The sequence below is a fragment of the Anticarsia gemmatalis genome, chromosome 18, assembly GCF_050436995.1.
Source record: "Anticarsia gemmatalis isolate Benzon Research Colony breed Stoneville strain chromosome 18, ilAntGemm2 primary, whole genome shotgun sequence".
Classification (NCBI taxonomy): domain Eukaryota; kingdom Metazoa; phylum Arthropoda; class Insecta; order Lepidoptera; family Erebidae; genus Anticarsia; species Anticarsia gemmatalis.
This window is the reverse complement of record NC_134762.1, coordinates 3,841,932-3,865,546: the sequence shown is the minus strand read 5'-3', so window position 1 is coordinate 3,865,546 and position 23,615 is coordinate 3,841,932. Positions and strand designations below refer to the sequence as shown.

General features: G+C 41.0%; 2 protein-coding genes across 2 annotated transcripts in view; one reads left to right on the top strand and one right to left on the bottom strand.

The window, feature by feature from the left end:
* Naa15-16 (N-alpha-acetyltransferase 15/16) overlaps positions 1 to 23,615 on the bottom strand; it is a 91,674-nt gene that overhangs the window by 62,395 nt on the left and 5,664 nt on the right. The window contains exons 6-10 of the mRNA XM_076126346.1: positions 22,960 to 23,100; positions 22,372 to 22,639; positions 21,826 to 21,982; positions 21,383 to 21,507; positions 20,775 to 20,988 (exon numbers count right to left, since the gene is read on the bottom strand). Coding sequence (XP_075982461.1) covers positions 20,775 to 20,988; positions 21,383 to 21,507; positions 21,826 to 21,982; positions 22,372 to 22,639; positions 22,960 to 23,100 — 905 coding nt within the window. The remainder of the gene's footprint in view (positions 1 to 20,774; positions 20,989 to 21,382; positions 21,508 to 21,825; positions 21,983 to 22,371; positions 22,640 to 22,959; positions 23,101 to 23,615) is intronic.
* On the top strand, positions 4,850 to 17,712 carry LOC142980688 (uncharacterized). The gene is made up of 2 exons (XM_076126216.1): positions 4,850 to 5,148; positions 13,911 to 17,712. The coding sequence occupies exon 2, from the start codon at positions 13,911 to 13,913 to the stop codon at positions 17,229 to 17,231; it is 3,321 nt and encodes a 1,106-aa protein (XP_075982331.1). The 5' UTR covers positions 4,850 to 5,148; the 3' UTR covers positions 17,232 to 17,712.

The following is a 23,615-nucleotide window of genomic DNA, read 5'->3' as shown; positions in this document are numbered from 1 at the left end:
AATAGCTCGTAAATGGTTTGTAATAATTTTTCTAGATAAACTCGTCGAGGAATCACATCACAAAATATTTTCGTATTCTGTGATTGGGCGATTATATAAAAAGTACTTACAAGTACATATTTTTTGTTTTGATAATAATTATTGCGTCACGAACAGTCACGATTGAAGGTATATTGTACACGACGTATTTTTATTGTAAACACAATTAAGGTGTCTATTTTATAGCTATATCATTAAAAGTCGTAAATATTTTACTATCCTGTCGTCAATTAATTGGGTACCAGTGACAATTATATGGGTATTTCTCAAATCGAAGAATCCTAACAAACAAATAAAATCTACGTCAAAAGTGAGGAATTCGAACTATTCAATATAATATCTATTAGCATGGCATTATATACATATTTATGTGTTCGCTAAAAAATAACAAGTTCATACAAAATTAATGGATCAGTCGTGTGACAGACGTCACGGAATAATTTTATAGATCTATCGAATATATTATAGCTTCTAACACGTTTATAAAAAGCTTCCAAATGATAAACAATAACACGACCGTATACCTAATATTGTAATAATTAGATCTGGCAAAGTTCGAATATATTAAAAGATATACCTATAAAAAAATATCTGTTTGTCTTGTATAATATGACCAAGCAAATTTAATATCAAACTTTAGAGAATGTGAAAACAACAATGTCCAGATAAAATAAAAATAAATGCTATATCAATAAATTAAGTTGTCTATAGAAATCCAAAAAACCCAACTAAGTAACTAGGACGTTGAATACCAGCAAAATAAAACAAGTTATGTGAGAAATAAATTGGTAGATTTATATCTAAAATCGTTATCAACAACTGTATACTTTTTTGTATTGAGTATAATAAAACAACGGAAATAGTGTTGTGCAACCAAAGTGCCTATGGTCAGTTTTATCGAGAGGCGGTACAGATTCAAACGCCAAATCGATTCTAATATCGATTAAACTGCCGGGCTCTTGATAACAATCGATAAACCATAAATGCTGAACACCTGGTGGTGTGCGTCAAAACGAGAGCAACCGAGACGGTAAGTTGAAACCAGTTAAATATTTTGCAATGATCCCCTACTAAGAAAATTAAATGTATTTTACCTAATAAAATCTTACAAGAAAACGACCTCACGATCATTATTGTGAAATTCTTCGCCAGAGAAACAATAGAGCTAAACCTAGTAACCGTCACAGTCTTTAAAATTCAAAACGGTTAACGAAAAAATATCTTTTTAAACGGCGGAAAACGTGGAAAATCGCGGACGCGACCGTGAACGATAACTAGTGGTATAAAAAAGCATGCACCCACAAAAAGTCATGAATATTCGATTACATAATTTAAGCGGACCGTCGGAGCCGAATATTGGCGGACGCGGGACTGCCGGCGCCTCCGCGGATGTCACATCCTACTATGGTTTCTCGAACGAATCGTGAACATCTTCACCAAATAACGGCAAGTCGCCTTTGAAGCCTCCGTATTGAGTAAATCTAAATAATTATGTACATAATACGTGTGCAAAATGTTACGCGAACGATGAGCAAGCAGTCCAGTTGGAAATCTTATTCACCTAGACGAAATAGGAGACGAGTCTCAGACGCTATATTATTAGAATATGCGCATAAGTTTAAATCCTTCTCGACATATACTAAACGATGCGTAAAAAGTATGATTAATGAAGACATAGGTAATCATTGAATGTCACGACAAAACTGTAACTGACTAATTTTCGGACAAATGTCAATTAAATACCAAAATTGAACTCCTTCCAAGACATAAAACCGCAGCTGTCCGTTTCATTCAAATAATATCATAGCAGCAAATGAATCACGTACACTATTTAAGAGACCCGAGTTTCATGAAAAGTTCAATGAAGTCTTGGATAAAAATAGACTCATTCATCACTGTTTGTCACATTTTATTTATTATCATTTAAATGTCGGGTCGACATGCGGTTAAGTTTATAATTTAGTTCCAGTAGATAATAACCAGATTACTACGACCGTGCACGAATCACGGCGAGTTTTTTTCGTATTGAGGTCCGTAGTAGGGTCGCCAGAGTTATGAAGTGGTCAAACGGTCGGAGAGCCGGCAAGCGCCTCGGTGTCGCGGAATGTGGTACGGACGCGCCGCGGCGACACCACCTAAACACGATTCCGAGAAAAAAAAACATAATCAAAATAACAAACGAGCATCGCGAATCGCTCCCAACTCGCGGAGAATCGTACAAGTCTATAGAATTCCACGCGTTAAGTACGATTTAAGTTATCGCACTGTTTTCGCACAATCTTATCGTATTACTTGCATTTACATATTTGACGCCTTCCTTAACATGATTTACCGTTGTACTTAAGCTACTGTGTACAATTTTGTTTTATCAGTATTTATGTTGGTTGTGTATTATTATGAAGAATTCCATCATATTTGTGGCGAGCTGTGTCATGAGATAGAGAGCAAATAATGACACATACCTACAGGGCATGATACGCTGTAACAGTTAAAATAACACGTAAGTAACAATGGTATTTAAAGTGTGTTAATTAATTGTGCTAGTTATGTTTTGGGTCGGTATGGCAAACACCTCAGATGGTTGTGAATTACATAAATTACTGCTCAATCCTTTGACCCTCTGTATCGATATAAATGACCTATAAACCTACAGAAAAACAAAATAAATAAAATGGAAATTCCTTCTTAAGATTCGATTCCTTTTAAAAAATAACATCAGGATTTAAACCGAGTGTAGTCTGACATAAATAAGTGTACCCAATTAATTATCGGACCGCTACCCCTTTGGAAAAACCAACTCCCGCGGGGACTACACAAAAAGAAGTACCAACGACCTTTAAAAAAGCTAGATCCGGCATGCCGAACACAACACATAAACATATTGATACACGACATTGATAAGATTTCGTGAATATAATGTAAGGCTTTACACACACTACCATGACTTGCAAAGGTGCGAAATGGTACGCTCTTAAATGTTTTTGTCGTGAAATTATATGAATAATTTTTGTGTAGAATACTTTAAAATTAAATTTTGCATAATTGTCTTACATGTTGTTACGACTTAGAAATACGAGATAGTTATGGAATTTTGCAACCAAATTCAAGTACAAAATCAAAGTAAAAAAAATTTTTTTTTTTGAAAATTATAACTTGACACGTTGCCCTACAACTGGGCAGGTTACTTTTGTCAAAACGTTAGAATTATGGATAGTTCAGAATACAGTTAACAATTAATCAGTAACCTTTTTCTCAACCTGATTTTCCTCCTTTATTATTTAAACACCTACTTCGTTTAATCTCTGCATCACCCCAAGGTAGACTGGCAGAAAATGCCTTTGGCATTAAGTCCGCCTCTATTCAAATTTTGTATAAAAAGTTTAAATAAATAAATAAACTAACACAATTACTTTTACATAGTCCAAAGAATATGAAAAACCGAAGTGTTTGCTTTAAGATTTTCGAGCAAAGATAATATAAATATTCGTGATAATTGCCAGTGAATGGCTCTACATTGTGTACCTGGCCTTATGTAAATGCGGCATTCGGTCCCGTACGGGGTTCGTCCGCGACCTTCCGAGGACGCCTCGGTGTCGATGACTCGTCGCCGCTTGCGCAACTCTCGTAGATGATCGGATAAATGCTGCTGGAATTTCTCTCCGGCTCGCCTGCATTTTGGTTATATTCGTTCACGTTCAACGACTCTGGCCTTGAACCCTAGTCAGTTCAAGGTCACGGTGCGTCAAAGCCTTCTTTGAAGAAAAATATGTACGTTTCTTTCCCTTTTTTGTCTAACACGTGAAATCATTTAAGTACACTATCAGAAATCTTTATTACTCGAAGAAGAAAATATTTTTTCCAAAAATGCGAACCTTTTTCATCGGTAAACAGGAAGTTTCGGAAGCAGACGTCAACAACCTGGTCAAAAGTTAAAAATAATTGCGGAACTCATTAGTATCAACGTGACATCACATCCTTCAACCCGAGAAAGGGCAAAAGGGCGCCATGCTGAGCCAGCGCATAGGACTCATAGTGCGTTTACTTATTTTCGAGAACATTGATCATGAGTGACATACTAACTACTGTATTACTGAATCGGATAACCCTTTGATGCGTGAGTGACGAGGAGTGACGACTGTTTAGTCAATACAGAAAATAGATCTTAGTCACATCGCGTCACCTCATTCAAACCACTGTTTGTAAATCAGCTGCTTTGACAAAAACGTATTCACGCACAAATATAGCACTGATACATTTTTATTCTAGGGACTATAGCAAAAGTATTTTTTTAAAAAACAAAATATTTGCCTTTCCTAAAAAAATGTTGCCGAATTTTATATTTTTTACAAATCACTTTGATGCATACAAGAATGCATCAGAAGTGACTTTCAAGTATTTCTGAATGTAAGTGATTCCATAAGGTTAATTGACTTATTGTTGTGGTCTCGACATAATCATAAATTATGCATATTTTGCATGTCATAAATCTGTCATGTCAATCACTCTACTCGTACTCAAGATTTTTATTGTGATTTAATAAAAACTTAAGAGAACAAGTTAGATAAACAGAACAATTTCTCACGTCACAAATAATTATTAATTGAAGTGCGCATAACATAAGCAGTTAGCACAACATCCGTATGCACACGAAGGTATTAGGGTTATCCCATCAATTTTCATCTCAATAGGTTAGTTTACACGTTTGATCGGTGGCATCGCGATGTGCGCCTGCGTCACCGTGTCGCTACGGTGCGGCGTGCGACAGTGTGCGAGACGACGCAGCTGTGTGCGGAGGCGGTGCGCACGCGCTACGGCAGCGTATTTACACCGGCGCCCCCTACCACCGCCGCCACTCATGCGCCGCGCGACCTGCTGAACACACGTGAACCCCACCACTGACCGGCGCGGTGACCCTCGGGACATAACACTATCGACATTCCAACGCAAAGCGACACCGCGACACCACATCCCCAGTATGTGCCAGTGACTGATCACCAGTGAAATATTGAACTCGAGTGAAGTGACTTTACAGCATCGTCGTGTGATGTGCGACTGAACGTGGCGAACAACAGTGATTACAGCCGCAGCCTCAACCGTTTAACAGAAAACGTAAGATTGTGTTTGTTTACAATCTCTATAGTAGAATATTACTATTTGTTAGGCGCATTATTTAATAGTAAGTTAGTGAGCGAACGCATGAGGACAATCGCATGCATCCAGTCAGGTCCCCGACCCAGATCTCACGGGCTAGACGCCGACGCCGGCGCACCAACAATAAGCGCGACTCCAGAAACAATGCAGCCGGTATCACGACACAAATATTAAAGTCAAAGTTTCACAGCGACCAGCCTTCGACATAAAACCCAATGACGCCACTACAAACACTTGTGAGAAAATTTTAACAAAAGTATTTCAAAGTTTTGTGTGAGTAATGTTGCTTAATAGAGTTAAATGTGGTCCTGACATGACCAAATTCAATATTCATATTTAGTTCGCCTACTTGCGATGCAACGATAAAGCCGGTTATTATTATAAAGCTTTGCCGAACGTTAGCTCCACGCAAAACACCTACTACTATATAGAATTGTGGCCTACGCTGAGTTAAATATCGTAAAACATATCGTTATCAAAACTAGTGAATGAAAGGGTTAATTTAAAATACTAACTTTTGATTACAAACCTACGACTAGCATAATTATTGAGGTTCTTAAAATAGAATATTACGTGAAATCGCAATATAAAGTTTACTCGAAGCTTAATGGAGCCGGTGCACAAGAAATACAATCATCCTTGCTTAATTGAATTGCATCAACGTGAGCTTAGGAACACATTAGTCATCGCGAAGGCGTTATAATGAGCGAACAATATTCGGTATTCGGGTAATTCCGAGGATACCGGCTGGTAAATAATAAAATAGCAAATAGCGTCGTGTTTACGTGTTCAATAGTGATTATGATGTCAACGGTGTGATCGTCGATAACGGAACCAGTAGCCGGACCTATATACGTACGCGTCCAAAATATATTATCAAGTATTTGTCAACTTCGTTACGTGACTACTTTATATACCATTCAATAAAACTCTAAAACGGTGAACCATTGTTATTTTCAATTATATCACGTACCGTACGATCGGCTTCTAATTGATTTTCAAAGAAACAATGCTACGCGATGTAAATGGAATTTAATTCATTGCAGGAATATTAAAGTTTTTAAGTTAATTTTTTCTCAAAATTTTATTGTTTTGCCGGCTTCCTCGACCGGTCAAAATATAGTAAATAGTATAATGCTTATATTCATACATAGATGTTAAAAGTAGCATTCGTGTTGATGATCAGTTATATCATAACGGACGGACAAATAGCCTTCTTCCGATAGCGTACATACGGCAAAATCAGACGAAAGCGACGCGAAACTACGAAAGTCGAACGTGGACTTTATATGACATAACAAATGATAGCAAAACTACATAAATTGTTCAAGGAAACCTCGCGTTCCAATACTACCTAAAGCTAAAAATTTCTGCATCTCATGTGATCCGAGCATACAGTATAGACGATAATAAATATGCTAATGACAATAAAACTGCGGAAATACCGCAAACTCTACATTTATCATGTGTATACTAACGCATTCGACGCGATCATACAAATCAAAATAAAGGCATGAAAAATCACCGATCTGGATAAACCGTGTGAACGAGAAACAAATGCCAATTAAAATACGGATGTAACCAACCTAATATCCGCGAGTAATACAAATTAACTATTAGATTATATCTCAGTGGGTCAAAAAATATTAAAATTTCCGGCGCACTACTAACCGCTTATAGATATTATGGGTGAGAAAAAGTATACCAAAACGAGATAGATTTTAACACCTAGTTAAGATTAGAAAGTCAATAATCAATTCTATGAAGTATCTCACATGTACGTAAGTTACAAAAACGTATGCAAAAATTCAAACTAGCATCATTTGTATAACTTGTTAATTTACATTGTTACATGGATTACGCGATTTATCTATTAAAACGGTGTATTAAAGAGGAATGCAGTAACAGATATGATCATGCGTTAGGAAACTTTAAAGTAAATTGAGCATGTCAAAGAGCTCTGAGATAAGTTAACGTAGCACTGAAAGGAAATAAGTGTGTAAAGCATAAGTGAGTTAATACAAGGGTCATTTGACACCTATTGTTATGCCAATGTGTGTGTACAATTTATAGTAAATACGAGTCCTATTGCTATACGATGACACATCGACACGAAGGCAGCTCACCTTCCTCGATCCCGGAATGCCGTACCCATGGAGCAATCTACCTTGAGTTTATTTCTGTCTATCATTTTCACGAACTGCACGAGAATTGTAAATTCAAAACGTACAATCACTGTATATTAGTCTGCTATCTAGTATGTCAGAATTACATTCTAAAACCACGAAAAAGGTGCATCAAAATGACTGTTCGAATCATTTTCGCATCATGCCGTAAATCATTAAGACTTTCTAAGCTTAAATTTGATTGTTCGCAATGATTCGAAAGCGAAAAATGTAGCGCTTCGTCATATCCCGTAAGTTTAAATACACGATCATCTTTAACTTTTAATTAATATGTAAATTAAGTCAACTGGCCCTGGCCTTGCTCCAAATTATAATATTGTCACCAATATAAATAAATAGTATTTAAAATAGTAAAAGTTCTCATTGTCAACTACACGCAGTGCCAATAACCGATATGTTGACATTATTCGCAGAAACAAACATACATTTTCTTTCGCGAAGTCGATTTAAATGATGTTAATATAAACATTAGCTTACGTCATAAGCTCTTATGGTCGTCAACAAAAAAATCGCATCCGGCTCCAAACGATGAAAATTCCACGATAACATTGCAGCAAAAAAGGAGCAACACTTGTAAGAAACCGGTCGACAAGTATCTCGCTTACGAGCAAGGTCTACGAAAACTTAGAGAGTCGAGAACAATGTACAATGACAAATTGTTTTGTATGTAGCAACTCCCAATGTGTCTGCTGTGACAGGTTAAACAATAGACGCGCTCTCAGCAATTAGTTGCGCCCGCGCATCGTCAGCACTAACATCGCTAATAGCCGTGACGAATATAAGTCGTCATTACAGACCCTTTGTCACGTAACGTGTAAATTGACTGCGACTTAACAAGCACGGTATCCACGATAATCCGGTAGTTAAAGACAGTTTAGCGATCAATGCAATGGCGAGTAATGTTACAAAATTCGCTATTAAAATATGCAGCTTTTCCTCGCACGACTCCGAGCGAAGGACTCGGGCGCAATCTAAGGTTGCCTATTATCCGCCACGCTCCGAAAAACACCAAAAGGTAACACAAGAACAGCGGAAAAATTTTGAAACTCATTGCACAAGACACGCCTCATATTAAACAATAAAGGAGTAACTAATAACGTCGATTATCTATCTGAAATCAGTTAATTGATGTTTACTACACCGGTAGTAGGAGCGCAATACGAGAGCCGCCTACTCGGCCGCGATGTGATCTATACGCCGCCGCCGTACATTGTTACTTACCGATACAGCATACGATTGTGATAAATTCTTACCTGTAACAAAAATAAAAAGGATCGTTAGAGTAACAAATATAGATAAGCAAGTTCATAAAGTTAACAAGGTCCCCACGTACGCGCTTCGTCATTATTTTTAAAAACAAAAACTTGGAAAGTGCGGACGTAAGCGGTCGAGATGCGGTAATAGTTGATGACATGCGAACGAGTAACAAGCATTACACACAAACAGTCACAGATAAAAGAACTCGCCAATTACGAAACAAAAGTGTACGAAAGTTTTTTAACAAAGAAATGAAAGCGCATGTATAACTAAAGCATATCACGTGTAGCCCATGTTTGAATAGTTAAATGTGGATTTTGTAAAGATACAATTCCAAATGTAACATTTTAAAACGCCGACATAATATAGATCACGTTTTGTACCGCGCTCGACTTCCTTCATTCATCTCAAGGCTTATTTAAGATAGCCACTTTTAGAGAGATAATATAATGCTAAGTATCATGACATCTTTGGCTAAATAGAGCGGCTACCGCGAACTTACTAAGGTAGAATATGCGGAAGCTTCTGACATTTAATCGGTGTGAAGGTTATTTTTGTACTCAAGGGTGGGATCGACACATTGTATGCATAAACAGTATTTTTCCTCTGGAAAATTTGTAGGAGGGTCTCATAGAACGATAATAACATTTTTACCATTTAAGCAAGTATGTGGTTAGTCAAGTGGATTTAAGTGCCAAGTTTGAGATCAACTCCAATCAACCGAGGCGTTTAAAGATGATTGCACGCTACAATCTGAGATCACCACTAATATTAGCAGTGTTATCAGCATTTATTTAAAATAACAAGATTTATCAGTTGGCTACAAATCCATGTGTGGTTGGACAAAGCTAAGCCATAATCATGGTGCACATAATTTGTATGGCTAAGCCCATAAGTTACACAATGTAGAGCAAAGCGATCAACCTTGGATCGAGCTATAGGCATAAATCATAAATCCACCAACAATGGAGTACATGACAGAATATGTAGCAGAAATAGTTTGAAATATTTCACTATGAAATGGCCCCGAGACGGCGCGTGCGCACTCCCGCAGCCGGTCACGATCTACAAAGAACGATTTTTCAAAAAAATTGACCTTAAGATATCAGTAGTAACGCGGATAAACATTTATGAGACTAGCCTGTGTGGGTTAGTTACGTAACTATAGAAAAGATGAGATAATACAAAGATAGCACAATATAGTGCGGAAGAAATCAATGAAAAAGCATCAGAAACACAAACGATCCATACACTAATAATAATAGAATAGTATCTCACGATAATGACTGCATACACAGTTAACACAAGCAGTTAGAGCCTACGCAATGAGCCAAAGCATGGATATTGTGCAATAGTCAACCGCCAGCGTAGATATTTTGCACAAAGTAAACATTTTATTACGGCAATACTTTACTGAATTCGCGAAAGATAATCTAAATTGGAACTAACAAGTGAAGGAATTTATAAAAGAATTCCCACATTAAAATGCAAGGTCTTTTAATTGGAAGGCGGTTTTGATCATAATAAGGTACGTCTAAGAACGGTAATAAACAAAATTCGTGAGACATTAGTTTGGTACCTGAGTAAATAAATTGAAAATGAGCTCGATAACTGACATAAATAAAACAGGAAACTTGCTAATGACGTAAAACTGGCCGGTTCTTGTAACATGCTCCAATAATAAACTAAAATTTTGATTTTGAGACAAGGTTATTATTTAACTCCGTAACACTCGGTTTTTAGATTCGTCGAAAACATGAACAACATGTCATTGGATTTAATAAGACGCTTCTCGAAAAACAGGTGCTAATATAAATGAACACAAACACAACAATATTGTAGAACGCAGCAATAGAAACCTCAGGCGAGATGACATAACAACTTAAGATGGTGCATTTGATAAAACTGGTTGTAAGATGGCACCGCCTTGACCGAGCGACTTGTCCACAATAATTACCCGAGCCGTAACACTATTAGCATTTCTCGTGTTTCACGTACCTGGCAAATACCTGTGCGTAACTTCTGACATTTAAGGATTAGAACTTAATACCACGTCTGACTTGCGAATTCCTTTGTGATCACGATAATATTTTATAGGTTCTCTATGGAATGTTTCTACTTTGTTTAATGCTTGATTGCTAAAGATTTATTTTGTATCTTTAAAAGTCTTAAGATATTGTAGCAGCTGCATCATTTTTGTTAATAGGACCATTAATATACCTCAATTAGGCAGAGATCATTTATAATATAATATAATCAATTGCGCAAGCTGATTATGTTTTATAGCGAAACAATGGTCTGAATGATCATTAATTTTAGAATCAGACAAAAGGCGGGCAATTAGCAAGAGGTTAGGTGGGTGGCTCTGAAATAAAACTAAACCGTAATGAGCCAGTTGATCAATCAAACGGCACGCGCCAGTTTAAGTTCGGCCAACAATTAAGGTTGCCACGAAACCGATCTAAAAGACGAATAAGATTATCTATAAATATCCTAAAGTTCCACTTAAGATATTTATTAAACCTTTAGAGTGCTCGCAGTAGAAGTTGTTCTTATTGCTGAACTTTCAAGTTTTAAGGAAATATTTATTTCGACATTATCAAATGTCGCAACTCCTGAATGTCAGAAATGTTTACAAAATAATAAATAATTAATGTGGTGTTAAAATTAAAGGTTATTTATTCATAATTGTATAACAATTATTTCGGCAGTTTGGCTTGCGGTAACCCTATTAATTTTGTAATGATGAGTTCATGCACTCTCATACAGTTGGCATCTGGTACCCTCCGGCTAAGTTTAAATGGTTAATGATCAATAACGACACGTATAATGCGCACGCGACCGATGATATACACATTACTTTCGATTTGATGAACATGTCGGATAAGGACGACCAACATAATGTTATAATTTGCGACGCTCGAGGGCTCTAACGTTAAGGCGGCTGCGATTTGATACAGTTTCGTAATTGTGCGACAAACCAGCTTGGATACCGTAACATACACATAAGAACGTTTTATTGATTGGCGATCGCAATCATTATTATTATACATTGCGCAATCTCTTCGACACACGCGTGCCGGACATTAAGGAGTGGTCAACAAACAGTTATGTCGCAAATAGGCGGTTATAGTTTGTAATAAATAAACGCCGGTCGGCTTTCCGTCGTTCCGCAAACTCAAGGAGATCAATGCATGCAATTACCCGCAACTACAAACGTATAAACCTTAATTTGTTGGCGACTTATCTAAGTAATTACGCAAATTGACGTCTTTGTGCTTTGCCTACGTTGGGAATAGACGAGTGAGCGCCAAATAAATGCAACAAAACTACACAAATTATAAACGCATTAAACGTATTTGCATATCTTATTGGAAAGTGTGGAATAAAGAAACGTGGCAATCGGCGTGTCCTGGCGGTTAAACCTGAGTCAACACAAACAAAGGCCGATGGAAAGTTAGCGCGCGCCGAGCTCTGAATACAAATCATCAACAATACAGCCGAGAGAATTTCCCAACGCTCTGTCACAGTGAAACTAGAACGTGAAGAAAGCTTTTTATACACACACTAAAAACCCTATAAAACAATTGTCGGCACGTTCATTCCGGCGAGGCATTCTGCAAGGTTGGCGCACTGTTGAAAGCACCGGCCACCGTGACACTCCCAACCGGCTAGTTGGTTAATCACTTCACGTTTTGTACTGACCGCAAAAAAATCGGGCACCTTGCAGTGCAAGGCCACGCGCACTTGTCTTAGTTTCCATCGCTCATGTTAAATAATTACGACAACAATGCACACGGTCTCGCGCGCAGGGCTTCACAACAATCGCGACACAATTTTTTATGAAGGCAAACTAGTTATCGCAATGAAAGGATGCAACCGAGATGTGCTTCAGACTCGCGGCCAAATGTCAAGTCGAACTATTCGCTGTGAACTTTACAGTTCACCTGTCTGCTCTAACCGCTAAATGTATACGCGTAGGTAGCGCATATTAGCAATTTTAAATTCAAACTACTATTTCTTATTACTTTCAGAAAGCTAATTGATTTATTTTGCAACTCTTGCATAGCAATGTCGTACCCTAACCAAACGTACTAAGTGATCAGAAACTGAATCAAGGTTATGCTTCGGATCACGTGGTTAATGAGCGGGATCGTTTCCTTAATTCTCTCGAAAACCACAACTAGTCATAGTTAAATGGTACAAAATTTAAGTTAAGGAAAAAGGCTACAATGACCTATTGTGGTAATATCGTTGGTACCCAAGCGGGCCACAATCGAAACCAATTAAAACGTCGATGGAGCGCAGCATTGCGAGGCGTTAGTGCACGGCGCAGCGCGCGGCCCGCCCTCACCGCTCTATCATCTGGTACAGGTTCGGTCCATAGTTTAGCACAATTACCGAGCGGGTTTAGGCCCATGTTTTATCGAAGGCGAAATCGAGTCGGGTGACCGTGCCTTTCACGGAGCCCGGCCCCACCCACCGGACACCACGGGCGACTTGCCTTCATTGCCCTAATGTTTCAATATCTAGTTCTACCATTATTCTACTCAATGTAGCTTGAACCGAACGCTTTCGTTGCAACGTAGCACCTAGCTGTTTTGAAATAAACTGGCAGTTGTCAACTGCTACCTAACGTCTTGATTGTTGTGAATAAAGGCAATTACAGAAGATAATACGAGCGTAATATCGTGATTGCGGCGAGAAGATTACGTTACGGAGCTCGTGCCGATCAAAATTGAAAAAACCATCCGATGATTGTTTCAAAACTCTCGAAGATTTCTATGTCGTTAGCGGTTACAAACTAGGCTAATGAACATTTCTCCGGTGCGGTTACATGGAGTCGCTGTACAACAATGGATCTCCCGGTCCGATTAGGTAGATTTAAACAATACGAAGATAAAGTAAAATAAGCATGACAGTTCGTTTCTTTTTTTCGTATTTAGGCTTCGCGGCCTTCCTGTCTCGAGGCGGGCGCTAATTCGCCATTCAATTTCCAATTAAACGCTTGATTCTCAATGCCAGCCGGGTCGGAGGTGGTCGCTCTACAAAACTTGATAAAAGGCGGGTGGTTGCGCGCGGCTCGCCAGTGCCCCAAACACTGGCCGACGCTTTTGTCTCCTTCGGTCCTTTCACTTCGCGCGCATATGCACAACGACCGTGTGTACACGATTAACAAAGAAAGCCCCACTTAGATAAGTTCATGGATTAATGTTAAGTGTTTAGTGTTCAAAGTTGTGCAATATAACTAAGAAGTGATGTTTTCCAAACTTTCAGATGGTGAGAGGGGCGGCGTTAGCGCTAGTGCTGGCGCTGGCATGGGCGTGCGAAGCGCGCGCCAGCGTGCTCGTGCCCACCTACGTGCTGCCGCCTGACTCGTTCGTGCGCGATCAGCGCAGCCTCGGCGTGCCGCTGGACACCGACCACGCCGAATCGCAAAGGACTATCAAACGACTTGTAGGCGGTCATATGAAGATTAAATCCGAAAAAGAATACGGCTCCACAAAAAATGCTATTACGTTTGATGGGAAAAGTGGATCCGGTAAATTCGTAGGCGTAATCGCGCCGGACCAGTCGGGCGGTAACGTGGGCTGGAACCAAGGTATTTGGGACGATGGCATGCTCATGTCCAGCGCCGGCGAGGGCAAAGATGCCCCGAAGGCTAAAGAAGACGAAGAAGACAAGAAAACACTAGCAGATCAGGTGGCTGAAGGAAAATATGGATTAATACAGAATGAAATTTTCGCCAAAGCACCTAAACGACCCGGTATCGTCAGCTATGAGCCAAATTCAGAAACGAGGTCAAAAGATAACCTTCAAAGTCTAGGAGGACTTAGGAAAGATGAAATATGGCTAGCTGAGGACCATTTATTAGTGTTGAAAGGCGGATCGTTCCCTGAACGAACCAAAGAAACAGAAGGCAGACCTTGGCCACCTATTGATAATTACGAAGCGCCTAACAGGCAAGTAAAGTTACCACAGAAACCAAAAGTGCCACCGCCCTTTCCGGTACGACTCTCCGACAACGGACCGCTCGTTTTCCTCACGCCAAACGGCAGTGTCCCTGCGTCCCTTTTCCCTCCCTTCTTTGCAGGAGCGGGCGAAGGCCCTCTACCTCCTCCGCCATTCCTCTTTCCATCGGGCGCGCCCTACCCCTCAAGTGATAATCAGGGAAACGCTACTACCGGGGGAGCGACGCAGCCAGGTCCTCCGTTCCCATTCCTACCCGGGAATGCGAGCGAAGGAGCATTCCCTTTCCTCCCACCCATGAACGGCTCTTTTCCAGAAGGCTTTCCACCGGGCGCAGTGTTTCTACCACCACCGAGCAACCAGTCAGACCTATACGACGAAGACGACCCTTCGATATATTATCCGCCGCCTTACAATTTTTCCTACCACGCTGACTACAAAAATAAAGTCCCTGCTGGCCCACTTGTACCTGGTATTGTACTGCCACCTCCTCCAGATTTCTTTGCACCATTAGAGGAAACCTCAACGGAGGCAGCTAAAACTACAACAACAAGACCACCTACGACTTATACGAGAACAAAGACAACGCCGAGACCGAGCACCACGCACACCGTACATCGTAATAAGTATAAGACGCGACCTACCACAACGGAAGTGCCTAAGACAACTGAAATTCCTTCAACTATTACAACTCCACCGCCTGTTGAAATCGTTACTTCGCCGAAAACGAGGAAACCGCAGCGCATACCTTCCAGACACCCTGTGCGAGTTCACAACTTACCAGAAGAAAACACGGCAAGGCCAAAGACAGAAAAACCAGTTTATAAAACTAGAACGAAAGTTACGTCAAAGCCTTTATCTGTATCGGTCATTTACGATTACCCTGAAACGGTGTATGATAATAAGGTACCAACGACAACTGAGAAACCATACATATTGTACGACGTACCACAGAAAAGACCAGCAGTGACTGTGAATGACATATCATCGACCCAGGTCCCATTAAGAGCTCATTATTCTAATGTACAAAACAATGTACCGACTACTAAATTACAACCTGTATACAATAGTAGAAAACCAAATGAGAATGGTTTTGCATCGTTCTACTTTTACGATGAACAGCCGAAAACATCGCCATCACCAGCTACATATTTCGACGGTAGAAACTATTACAAAACCGTGCCAGTTAGCCAACCTGCATATCCGCAACAGCAAAATGTCAACACTCAGGCAGGTTTCTCTCCAGCTGTCGATGTTTCATTTGGATCTATTGACCAAGCTGATGCACTATTCTTATGGCCACAAAAACAGGGACCTCGTACGCTCACACAAGAATACTTCAGCATACAAAAGCCTAGGCCACAGCCCGTGTATGTGCAACAGCAGCCGAAACAGAGGCCAGATGCTTTCTATCAACAAATAGCTGATATACAACAAACCATCGATTTCTTTACAACAAAGAGGCCTAAAGTGCACTCTCATAGACCGCACACTCATAAACCTAAGGCAATCACCGCGAGACCAGTATATCAATTTAGTTACCAAACACAACCGAGGCCAGAAGACTTGCCATTTCGCGCGCCAAAATTGGATCCTGAGCCTTTCAGGCCCATGGTAAGCTACAGCAAACCGTTTAACGTAGAAAATGGATTCAACGCAATCACCCCATCTGTGTCACCTGGATACCATCAGCAATATCTAGTGGAAAATGTGCAAGTGACGACAGAGTCCCCGACTTCGAGCAGATATTACCCCTCGACTAAAGTTCCTGAGGACGACTATGATGACACACCGATACACAAGGAGGTTCGACACAAGAAAAATCGAAACCAAAATCCCATACAGAGCGACCAACCTGTGCCTGTTCACCATGTAACGAGATACCCTAGCACCACACCGAACCCAGTACATCAAGGATACTACACGAAACAGGACGAGACATACTTTGATGATATCACAAAAAACTCATTCGACATATTTGGTAAGAAATTGGAAGACAACACTCATGACGTCAACGGCTTAGCAGTGACTGCACCTCTAGACACAGTCAGGACGCCGATCAACAACAACATAAACCTCCAGTATGCTTACGAGATCGTCGAATCACAGAGCCCTAATCCACCATCGCTGGACAGGGATACTCTCGTGAATTACCGCCTGCCACGACCACAAGTGAACCCGGATAGCGAACCGGTACCTCCGTTCAATGCCGAGCTTGTTCAACAGAAGCCGCCATCACTAGCTGACGACACTTTAGTGAACGATCACCATCCGCGACCGACGATCAACCCCGACAGCGAGTTTATACCTATACCGAATCCCGGCTACAGAACGCCTCAGCGGTACAGCGCCCAGGCGCAAGTGCCGAGGCCCCAGTTCACCGGCGAGCAGTACGATCTAAACGGGCCATCACTAGCGGACGACACGGCTGTGAACTACAAAAGGCCGCTGCCGCCAGTGAATCCCGACGCGGAGTGGATAGGGCCTGTAAACACGGCGGGCGAGGGCCGGCCCGGCTCTTTCGTGTCGTACAGGCTCCCCGGCGAGGGGGCGCACGTGTATTTCCTGACGCCGCAGGCGGCGCAGGCGGCGCGGGAGAGGTACAGATCACCAGGCTACGGCCGGTGAAACCAAAGCTCTAGTCTGAACTGTAGCGTCGTGCCGCGACGCGTCGTGTATATAAAAGCGCAAATGTGATGTTAAAGTGTCCTAAGTAGTGTAAGGTTTGAGAGACTAGCGGGCTCCCCGCGTTGCCATAATATTTAAAAAGCTGCTATAGCTTTATGTGAGATACGTTTTAGCGATGTTGTTGTGAAACATAACGGACGCTTTACTTTTGATAGATTATTTATTAAATTATTTTTAAGAGACTGTGGTGCATGCATAATGATAGTTAATTTATTTATGTCAGTATTCAACGAACTATAAGGAATGATGTGATATGTGTGGCAATGATTGTGGCATTGTTAATTGATGTAATGATGACAACAATTTGTTAAATATAATAAAATTGTTATTTAAACAATTGATGAAATATCAATGTGATTTTGTATTGTATTTTTAAAACAAAGAATTTAAAATAAAATAATTGAAAATGTTTATTATCAAATGTGTTTCTATTCCCCCGCCAACTAATATTTAGGAGTAATCAATAAAACCAGAAAAATTTATAGCCTCCTCGTTATACAATTTAACAGTAAATCAGATAACTGTATGACGTAAAAATAGCTCAGGTCAGCGCAGATTACAATGTCATCGTATTATGCACAATCCCTATTGAATGACCGCAAATCTATGCCAGGGGCGGACTCGGAATAACATTGTAGTATAGTATGAGTGACAAAAACGTGAACCGTTGACCTAGTGCGAGCAAGGCCATATGGACACTTTCTCTGTAGGATATTGCACTAATGTACGACAGAAATGGCTATCTAAAACACAGTAATGTAATTTACGTGATATACACTACATAGAAAACGTTTAAGAGAAATACTGGCGCTATTATTTTGCCTATATCTTATGAAATCGCATACCACAGTGGACAACTGTAACTTTGCAATTTAATATTTTTTATGCACATTGTAATTGATATTTAGTACGACAGTTGATTTGTATATTGCAATAGTGAAATCGTTAGAATATCTACCAAATCAGTAATAAAATCACACTCGACCATATTTCATGAACTAATATAGACTACATTCTTTCATTGTATACCGCAAGCACGAGTTACTTTTATTATTGTACCACTTTACTTTACAATGAGAAGGACATTACGTAAAGTTATTCGTAGGTTATTAAAGTTTTCAATTTATCAAAGTCTTATTAGATGGACTTAAGGAATAATGGTTGTATTGATCGTCGTTAGACAACAAAGGCACGTGGCAAAACTGTTACGTTATCATCGAGTTAAGACATACATCATTGTTATTTAATATGATGAACCGTGATACAAATATTTTGGTAATATGGTAAAGAAGTCTTTCCTGATACATACTATAAGAGGGCATAAAGAGTTAGTGTAATAAAATGGGACGATGACTAATCCTATGTCCGAAAATATACTGCAAACAAAATACGATTGACACCACCTATTTATTTGCTATTAGATTTTTAACAGGCGCTATTTTATTTGTGGCCTTCGAGATTACAATACTTAGCCCCGGTTTCAATACTACGAAATAAATAGCGAATAGCTCGTCAAGGGGTATATTGTCTTTTAGAATAGATTATCTGACACTTATACGTAAGCTGTTAACTGGCCTTAATACTTTTAGTTTCAAGACAAAATGTTAGAGGAATTACTCATTCAATATTCGACATTACTCAATACTTATTAGTATTGAATAATACAATAACAGCAAACAAAAAAATCGTTATTGACCGTATTTAGCAACTATTATTTCCCGTATTTCAATAACAAGTACAAGTATTGAATCTCAATTTCACGGTTTCAGGTGTGTTATGATCTCAATGTAAGACACGTAACAATACAAACAGACATATAATATGAATAATTTGTGTTATTCGCGCCTTTTAGTCACACTGCTTTTGTTCCAAAATTGTAAATATATTATACCGAATTTTAAATTTGTTTATGTCACCAATACGGTATTGATATTTGAACGTAAAACAGAACCTTGATAAACATTAGAGGATGTATTTACCGATTATAATCGAATAACTTAACTGATACAGAGCAGACTAGTATTTTTATATTCTTTCCTGGTCGATCTGTACAGTTTAAGCGTTGAGATAAGTCAATTAAGTGGGAACTAGTGTTTAGTGGCTTAATTTGCAATTAATATACAGGAATGTGTTTCATTCAAATAATGTGGAAAGCAATGGATGAGGACTGAAATGATCTGATGCAAAACGTACGAGTTCAAATATGGGATGGTTGACTACACGTTTCCCTACGAAATTGGTACTAAGTAACAAACAATTTGGACTACGTGAGAATTTCCTAAAAAGATAGAAGCAATATCTGGCCCAAACCAGTATCCTATCCCGAGATAACAGTTGCATATGCACGCGCATAAAAAGGAATATTAGTACAAAATATACAAATAAAACATACCATAGTCAGATAATTACAAAAGGTCGAACTATGACAATGTCATACGTAATTTTCATCTCGTCTTGTTGGTCACATTATGTGATCCTAATATAGCCAGGACACCCAAAAGTGCAGTCGGGTGGCGGCACTGACCTGTGTCGGGCTCGGCGGTCTGCGGCGCGTCCTGCAGCGGCTGCGTGTCGAGGCGCAGGTACACGCGGATGGCGACACGAGCGCAGTACAAGCCCGGGCACCGTATAGCGCAGTAACAGTCGGGTGGCGGCACTGACCTGTGTCGGGCTCGGCGGTCTGCGGCGCGTCCTGCAGCGGCTGCGTGTCGAGGCGCAGGTACACGCGGATGGCGACACGAGCGCAGTACAAGCCCGGGCACCGTATAGCGCAGTAACAGTCGGGTGGCGGCACTGACCTGTGTCGGGCTCGGCGGTCTGCGGCGCGTCCTGCAGCGGCTGCGTGTCGAGGCGCAGGTACACGCGGATGGCGACACGAGCGCAGTACAAGCCCGGGCACCGTATAGCGCAGTAACAGTCGGGTGGCGGCACTGACCTGTGTCGGGCTCGGCGGTCTGCGGCGCGTCCTGCAGCGGCTGCGTGTCGAGGCGCAGGTACACGCGGATGGCGACACGAGCGCAGTACAAGCCCGGGCACCGTATAGCGCAGTAACAGTCGGGTGGCGGCACTGACCTGTGTCGGGCTCGGCGGTCTGCGGCGCGTCCTGCAGCGGCTGCGTGTCGAGGCGCAGGTACACGCGGATGGCGACACGAGCGCAGTACAAGCCCGGGCACCGTATAGCGCAGTAACAGTCGGGTGGCGGCACTGACCTGTGTCGGGCTCGGCGGTCTGCGGCGCGTCCTGCAGCGGCTGCGTGTCGAGGCGCAGGTACACGCGGATGGCGACACGAGCGCAGTACAAGCCCGGGCACCGTATAGCGCAGTAACAGTCGGGTGGCGGCACTGACCTGTGTCGGGCTCGGCGGTCTGCGGCGCGTCCTGCAGCGGCTGCGTGTCGAGGCGCAGGTACACGCGGATGGCGACACGAGCGCAGTACAAGCCCGGGCACCGTATAGCGCAGTAACAGTCGGGTGGCGGCACTGACCTGTGTCGGGCTCGGCGGTCTGCGGCGCGTCCTGCAGCGGCTGCGTGTCGAGGCGCAGGTACACGCGGATGGCGACACGAGCGCAGCGGAAGTAGAAGGGATGGGCGCGCAGCACGTCCTCCAGCCGCAGTAGACCCACGTACGACCGCAGCGTCATCTTGCGCATGCAGTACGAGTGGAAGTCGAACTGGTCCTCCATTATTTCCGAGAAGTGCTGCCGAAAAAACATAATTAATTAAAAACATGATCATAGTTTTAGGCGACGAGAGATCTCGCTTTCGGGGCCTTTTATACGTAAAGCATAAACAAAATCCGCAAACATTAGGTTTATTAACTATTGGTCTCCATTATAACTGTCTAATGCCTGCAACTGTGGAAAGCAAACGCCCGCGCGGTCCCATACAAAAGAGCTCCGTTACGGAGACCACGGGCACCCGTCGTGGGGAGCCACGACCCGCGCTCGCGCTCACGCGCTCTACGTGTCGCGACCGGCCAAACAATGCCCATTTTAACCAGACACGATGTAGCGTGAATTATCCTTTATCTGGCGTGAAGCTCATTGGCACTGTAATACGATAGATTTATTATAATGTGAAAAGTATAAGTACCCTGTCAACTTCATGAGCCTTTTTCAGCGCATCACCCCATTGGTGTAAGCGCTGGTATGCGGCCGCTGCTTCCGTCTGGAACCACATACATTGCATTTCGTTCAGGTTCTCTGTTGCTGGCACTCCTGTAAAAAAAAAAAATTTTAACGTGAGTATGAGTGAATTTTACGCGAGATATGACCAACACTGAGCCGAACAGAATTAATCTTAAGTTAAATGCAGGATACACAAAATTGCAATAGAAATATAATCTGCAATAATAAACAACAGAGTGCTCGAAAGCTATAGAAAATCGGATGCAAACAACTTTAGGTCATTGACCTTTAATAAGATAAACATACTACGAGCTAAGTAATATGCACATTGTTTGACGTATACCCTACGGATTCTGCTCAAGAAATACGTAGGTAATTAGAACCCTTATTTGTGTTATTTTTGTGTACCTTCTCTCGTAAACTTGGCGCACATCTCCTCGGCCCGCTTGACGTGTCCCGCTCGCAGCATGTACCGCGCACACTTGCTGTTCACGTAGCGGTCCGCCGTGTCCATCGCCTGCGCTTCCTCTAGCCACTGGTATGCTGATACTGGGTCACCGGCGTGCTGGGAACACGACGGAAATATGGTATAAACTCTTTGGTAAAATCAAAGTTATTCTTATAGTGACCAAAATCATGCACATTTACTGCGATGCCGGGAATAATAATTTGTAAATTTTATATGTGCCTTTTGGAATGGAAGGAATGTCTGATTAAAGTTATATTAAAGAACAACGCAAACCAGCGGAGGAGAAGCAAAGATGGTGCGATTATTTTTGGCACGCCTGCGCTGTTTAGTTGCATATAATATATGCCTATATCTACATGGTCACATTATATACAGAGTTTTGTGTTTACATCATAGTCCCATGTTCAGTTAACTAACTACTTTAAACATCATTTATTTCATGCAATATTTACATACAAAATGAAAATATAATCAAAAACACAAACCTTATATATTCTTCCTTTCACAATAAACAATTCAATAAGCGTAGGCGTGTGTTCTATCGCAGCGTCAATATATTGCAACGCTACGTCCGTTTCCTTCTTATAGTCAAAGTGTTGCGCCGCGTAGTAGTAGGCCCATAGCAACGCACTCGCCGGTTGTTTCACTTCACTAGGGTCCGAACTAAACGTGCCTTTGTTTGATAAGTTTTCTATGTATTGTAGTATTAGTTTCTCTATCGTGTCAGCTTTGGTCTGGTCTGCGTATAACGATCTGCAATTAAAACAATATTTTATGTAATAAATATTAAAATGTTATTTATGGCATTTGAAAGTATCAACTAAAGAACATTCTAGCAAACTTTTGAGTCAAGTATTTGGCGAAAAATGCAAGCTAAATGTATTCAACCAGGTATGATTATTCATAGCATTGTACAGTTAAACTTTATTAGGTGAATTTTTAAAAGTTAATAGTGGTATGGTGTTGGCGGTTATGTGCCTCGAGACACCAGAGTTTCGATTCGAAATAAGCTTAACATAGAGAATGACCAACAATCAAACTATAAATACGTATATTAAATGCTAGTAGTATACCTAAGGTCGACAAATAGGGGCGGTATGCCTTTATGCAGTCCGTGACGCAGGTACTCGTCCACGAGCCGCTCGAACACCGGCGCCGCATGCGCCTCTGACAGCTGCAGTCGCCGCGGCGCTATTGCTTTCGGGTATTCTTTCCTGGAACATTACAAACAACGCTTTAGTACATCTATACTATAACCAATATTATAAAGCTAAAGAGTTTGTTTGTTTGAACGCGCAAATCTCAGGAACTATTCTTTCAGTGTTAGATAGCGCATTTTTCGAGGAAAGCTATAGGCTATATATCATCACGCTACGACCAAAAGGAGCAAAGTACCAGTAAAAAATGTTACAAAAACGGGGAATTTTTTTACCCATTTTCTCTTATGTGACGCAAGCAAAGTTGCGCGAGTCAGCTAGTTGTAAATAAATGAGTATTCAAAAGAGAGACATCGAAACTTGTGTCATTCAATTCCCTAAGGCATGCGCAAGGTGTTACTCATTTCCTTCCGTTTCCGCTGTTCGCGGGAATGTCGATTTAGTGTTATCCGTAAATATGTATTTCTATTCTAGTTTTGCTCTGTTTCTGTTGTTTGTACGCTCTCGCAATACGAAACAAAATATGCGCGACTATGATGTCTATTATGTTAGTGAGATATTAATATTAATGT